The 6,267-nt window shown below is 33.2% G+C and overlaps 1 protein-coding gene across 1 annotated transcript; it reads right to left on the bottom strand.

Annotated features, from left to right (window-relative positions):
* Window positions 1-3,342: 3,342 nt before the first annotated feature.
* Window positions 3,343-4,245, bottom strand: LOC145001314 (transcription factor CYCLOIDEA-like). The gene has a single exon (XM_078960689.1). It carries the CDS (start codon window positions 4,236-4,238, stop codon window positions 3,618-3,620), a length of 621 nt encoding a protein of 206 aa, XP_078816815.1. The 5' UTR covers window positions 4,239-4,245; the 3' UTR covers window positions 3,343-3,617.
* Between the last annotated feature and the right edge of the window lie 2,022 nt (window positions 4,246-6,267).

Raw genomic sequence — 6,267 nt, 5'->3', positions numbered from 1 at the left:
TTTGTGGTTGTAAACATTCCAAAACCAAAAAAAAGTAGAGGTATAATTGCCATAATTAATTTCATAATAGGTACTTTTATTCATAAGTAAAACTAACTGCAGATCTATTTGGCTTGTAAAATAGATATGATGTAAATACCTTGTTTTACTATTTTATAAGAAGTATATTACAATGTAAAATAATCATTGTTTTCTCCATGTGAGCTCTTATAACCATACTATATGACAGATATGCCTGAGGCAATCGTTCTTCAAGCATCATAATGATACGACATTTGTTACCTTAGGCCTGCCGACCTAACTGCAATTCAGCTTGTTCTTGTTCTTCATTTGACTCCTCTGCTAGCAACCTTTACAGGTCCACCAAATCTTGTTCTGGATTAAATTCTTCATCTTTTAACTTTAGCTCTTGTAATTTAGATTGCTCTTATTTGTTAGCTATATATGGTTGTTCATCATATATAGCTCACATATTAACTTACTTATTTTCTAGTTAACCCTAGTTTATGTTCAGAACACTAGGCTTATAATCTTGTTTTCACAAAAAATCATAAGAGGTTAGAAATCAAGAAAGATGTTCATGCAATCTCAATGACTCATTAATCAATAGAAAATAATTATCATTAACACATAAGGTTCTTTAAATAAGCTTAACTTGATAAATAATCAAATCAATATAATCCAAAGCCACTAAATCAAACCATAATCATAAGATCATCTACTCTAAACGAAAGTAGGGTGTTTATCCCTTGACTTTAGCAGAAACAAGCATAAAAACGAAATTCATCAATGTAAACATAATGTAAACAAGAGAATTACGTAAGTTACTAATGATTTTTTCCTTACATCTCTTCTATTCAAAGCCTCTTGTCAAAATCTGAAATCCACAACTCCTAGGGATGTCTGTGGCCTCCAAGAGTCAATAAAAACTTCAAGCATTCGTTATGGTTTCACATAGAAACGATCCAAATATATAGGTTCTGAAAAGCGGTGCTATACGACGTGTTTTAGAACCTAACATGACGTGTTTGTCATATATATCCCATATTCTCCAAGTCAGCTTCAAGGATCACGAAGCTTCTAATCAACATTATGTGTTTCAGAACACTAAAGTCGTCCAAATTGTGTTTAGCAACATCCTTCTTTTTGCTTTATTTCCCATTTTACTTCTTCCAGCTTCTCGTATGCTTCATTTTTGTCCCTAGCATGTCTTCGATGCTACAAAACAAATTTCAAAATAAAAAGTACCTTTTTTTCTAGAATTAACACAAAATGTGGCATAAAATATAAAGATCATGTATAAAATATATAACTAAATAAACACACATCAAAATACCCAAACTTGACTTTTGCGTGCCCCTAAGAAAAACATAATTTTAGCACACTAAACATTATACCAATACTGCAAGGCATGCATTTGTGTCTAATTTCTCCTAAGGACCCCCTAATCCTAAATAATAACAATCTTCATAAACACTCAACCACTTTTTCTGAACAACTCTCATTTTATGCATCCCTCCGAATCCAACGGTCAATTTTTTAAGATTTTTATTTTATTTTTTACTTTTCTTTTTTACTTTTGACCGTTTAACAGTCATTTTATGCATTCCTTTCTTTTGACCGTTCAACGATCAATTTCTTAAGTTTTAATTTTTTTTCACTTAATACCTACATAAATCTAATAAAATCTTCACATTTCATCACATTTTACACTCATTCTAAACCAAGGAAACACATGACAGATATGGAAATTTTAAAAAAATTTGACTCAGACGATGATGAGGAATTCATTTTGACCTTCAATGTTGTGCAACACATTCACAATGAAGAAAGTTTTAATTTTGTTCGTACACGGGCGGTCGTCAAGCCGCACACGACTTATTGGTACGTGATTAATTCGCCGATAATTGTCTTTATAAAGATGACGCATTCAAACGTCGTTTTCGTCAAAAAATGCAAGATTTTTACGTGTTAGTAATGTTTTAGAAGTCCGTTATGATTTTTTTCAAACAAAAATCCGATGCTAAAGGAAGAATGGGTTTTAGTAGTATACAAATGTGTAAGACTGCGCTTAGGTATTTGGGATACGGTATAACATTTGATGCATCTGACGAATACTTCAAAATATCAAAGAGGACCGCAACTTATTGTATAGATTGGTTTTGTGCATGTGTATATGAGGTTTTTCATCAAGAATATTTGTGTAAATCAACTCCACGTGATATTGAGAGTTTATATTCAGCTCATGAAGACATGCATGGATTTCCGGGTATGCTTGGCAGTTTAGATTATATGCATGTGGCTTAGGAAAAATGTCCAAATGCATGGCGTAGTCGATTCACTTGAGGAGATATATGTGAACCAAGAATAATCCTAGAAGTTTTTGCATCTTAGGATTTATGGATATGACATTCTTTTTTTGGAGTCGCGGGATCTAACAATGATATTAACGTTCTTGGCCAGTCTCCACTTTTTAACGATCTTTGGACCAACAAAGCCCCTAATATGACGTTCACGGGGAACGAACATTCGTACAAATACGGTTACCACCTTTGTGATGGGATATACCGAGATTACTCTACACTTATGAAGGCATATTCGGTTCGTCGAAGTGAAAAGGCAAAGTTACAAAGAGATAGGAATCAGCGAGGAATGATATTAAGAGGGCATTTGGAGTTCTCAAGAAGATGTGACATGTAGTGAAATATGCTACACGACTTTGAAATAAAGATAGAATTAAACGAATCATCCTAGCATGTATTATAATGCATAATATGATCATTGAAGAACAATGTCAAACGATTTACACGTACGATCTTGACGATGCCGTCATCCCGCTTGAAGAGTTCGTACCCGGAACGAATGAATTTTTATCACTAGTTGTTGAAATTAATAACAACGAAACATGTTTTAATCTTCGAGAAAATATCGCGGATCATTTGTACCAACTCAACATGAACGAAGATTAGGGTTTTTTTTATTATTTATGTTATTGAAGTTAATGTAATGTTTTTTTATTTTAGGTTAATTAAGTAATGTAGTTTGAAGTTGTATTTTTATTTTTAATGTTTTTTTATTATTTTTTGTATTTTAATTAATGTAATTTGGTATTTTAAATTAATGAAAATTAGTATTTTAAAAAAATATGTTTTTTATTTATTTTTTATTTAAATTTAATTTAAAAAATAAGATGAAGTGATATGTTTAGTGGTAGAGAATGTGGTGATGACGTGATATCACCACTATAATGGTTAGTGGTGAGTATAACGGATTATGCGCAATATATTTTGGATTTTAAAACTTTGGGGATCAAAATCCAAAAAAAAAAAAAACATTCTTGCGTATAAATAATACTCCGTATTACAACAAATACATTTCTGTAAAAGTTCTTATACTTCTACATTCGATAACTATTTTAGTGTTTACCTTGAAATGACTAAATCCCATAAATATTTGACTTTGAATTTGTCGTAACGATCACATAAAAAGAACTACCGAATTGATAGAAGTAGAATTTGAAAACATCGGTACCATGTGGTTTCAAGATTTGATCTGCGCTATTCTGGATAAAGCAAAACCGAAGTATTAGAGGGGAGGTAAGGCCCGAGTACAACTAGTCAACTCCGAAGATTATCCTTTTCATCCTCTTGAACTTGAATTTCTTGCTGAAAATAACATCCATAGAACCCTGTATGAGCAATTGGAGAAGCGAAACTGGATTGAATGGGTTCATGATTAACAAAACCATAACCTTCTCCTCTGTTGTAATTTGGACTCCATGTGAAATCCACTGAGGCTTTTGAGGTTGAAAAGAGGTCCATTTCTTGCGCGCATCTGTTGATTGGATTCATGAGCGCAGACAGGTTGTGATCTAAACTGTTTGTCTGTTCATGATTCGTGTTCTGCTGAATCTGATCATCGGTTGTTGGATGAAATGTCTCTGAAGGGCTGAAAATGGTGGTTATAGCTGGTATTTGGTACCCCTGATTATCATCTTGATTTGCATCACCGAGTGCATCAATGGCAACTTTGGCTTCCTTCATGAGCCAATCAATTGCATTGGTAGCTCGATCATACCCTAGCCTATCTTGCACATCGTAAAATTGAATTGCAGTGTTAGGCGATAGTCGAATGCGTCTCTCTTTCGTGCGACTTGTGGTGCTGACCTTCATCTGCCGGATCATTCGTCTCTCTCCTTCAACTTGTACAGCCTTTTCTCTTTCTTTATTGTGCCTCATTTCTATAGCTTTTAAATCATACACATCCTATGTGGTTTCTTTAAGTAGATATCAAATGTATCGTTTGTTTTGCACACAGTACGTGGGCGTTACTGTGTATGATGCTAAAAACATGCATGTACGACGGAAAATTAATCATAGGTGTTTTTTAGTTTCCTGAAATGATTGCAGGATACCCCACCTGACATTAATTACCGGCAACTGCTACGTTAAAGGTGTGTGGTTTCTATTGGTTTCTTTGAGGGATAGAGGGGGTGATGATTCAGATGCAGACTGTTCATGAACGAACTCATGCATGAAGGTGTCAGTTTAGAAAGGAGGCCAGTCGCTTCCTTGTCCAGTGGGAGTATGAATCGTATAGTTTGGAGGTACAAGGTTTTTGTCTTGAAATAGATTTTGGGATTATTAATAAGAAAATCAAGATGAACTAATGATTGTAGATTATTTATTGGGAAATCAGTTAACTTTTTTTATTTGTTTATGAAAATAACCAAGTTTTTTTTTTTTTATTTGTTTATCTTGTATAGGGTTAATGAGTTAAGAGAGTAACAAACTTTGGTTTTTATGTACATTTATATAATTTTATTTTTTTGTACATATTAGGTCAGTAAATTTATTTAACCTATTAAAATATGGTAATATTACCGGGTATTACCGATGATTTAACCTTATAATGAACATCCAAAATAAGTTTATTATTTGTATAGTTTTTTAAATATGAATAAAAACCAAAGTTCATTAATCATTAAGGTTGTTAACCAAAAAATTAATGTTTGTAAATTACAATACTTTTGTGTTTATATTTTAATTTTAGAAATATCTTATGGCTTTTAGAAATCTATTTAGACATTTGTGATAAATTAAAATCCGTTTGTGTTTATGTATTGACGTAAAAATTAATGTTTATGAATTATTATTTAATTATTGAAATTATGTTACTATAATAAAAAAACAATATATATATATATATATATATATATATATATATATATATATATATATATATATATATATATATATATATGTTGACCATGATGATGAGAGGAATGGAAGAGAAAGTAGAATCACTTTATATTTCTTATATGTATGAGCAAGCTCACGTACTGAATATATAGTCTATACAAAAAAACTAAATAAGAAAAATACAATAAATTGCATTGAAAAGAATGGCTGGCAATTAGCTAGGACCAGAAGTCAGGATTGAAAGGTCAATGGTCTATTTTGGGAAATCATGGAGTATTTTAATCAAATATTTTAACATTCCCCCTCAAGTTGAGTAGTGGGATTTTCCATACTCAGCTTGCCAAGACAATGATTAAAAAATTTTCCATTGACCGCCTTTGTTAATATATCTGCGAGTTGGTCTTCTGAGCAGACAAACGGAAGTTCAATTATCCCTTTTTCAAGTTTTCCTTTGATGAAGTGTCGGTCTACTTCAACATGTTTTGTGCGATCATGTTGGACTGGATTCTCTTAAATTTGAATAGCTGCTTCGTTATCGCACATACTTTTGCTGGATTAGGTTGGAGGGTACCCGATTTCTGTCAAGAGTTTCCGTATCGAAAGTATCTCTGCTAGACCGCGTGCTATTCCTCGAAATTCTGCTTCAGCACTTGAAAGAGCCACCACCTTTTGTTTCTTGCTCCTCCAAGTAACAAGATTCCCACCAACAAGGGTAAAGTAACCAGATGTTGATCTCCGATTTCCTTTATCCCCTGCCCAGTCCCCATCGGTATATATTTGGGTTTCTAGATGCCCATTTTTCTTGAACAGAACTCCATGACCAGGTGTCCCTTTGAGATATATGATAATTCTCCACACGACTTCCATATGGGTAACTTGAGGTTGATGCATAAATTGACTCACCACTCCCATTGCGTGAGCAATGTCAGGCCAGGTATGTGAGAGATAGATTAGTTTACCTACTATCCGTTGATATCTTCCCTTGTCGGCCAACTTAGCCTTTTCCTCCATATAGAGCTTTTGGTTCACCATCATAGGAGTATCCACAGGTTTGCAATCTATCATC

Source organism: Lactuca saligna, chromosome 1 (genome assembly GCF_052625555.1).
Source record: "Lactuca saligna cultivar CGN05327 chromosome 1, ASM5262555v1, whole genome shotgun sequence".
NCBI lineage: Eukaryota > Viridiplantae > Streptophyta > Magnoliopsida > Asterales > Asteraceae > Lactuca > Lactuca saligna.
This window is presented reverse-complemented; position numbering and strand designations above follow the sequence as displayed.

Bases quoted from the DNA above. Each gene is read 5' to 3' on its own strand.
- LOC145001314 (XM_078960689.1), bottom strand. From the start codon at position 4,238: ATGAGGCACAATAAAGAAAGAGAAAAGGCTGTACAAGTTGAAGGAGAG.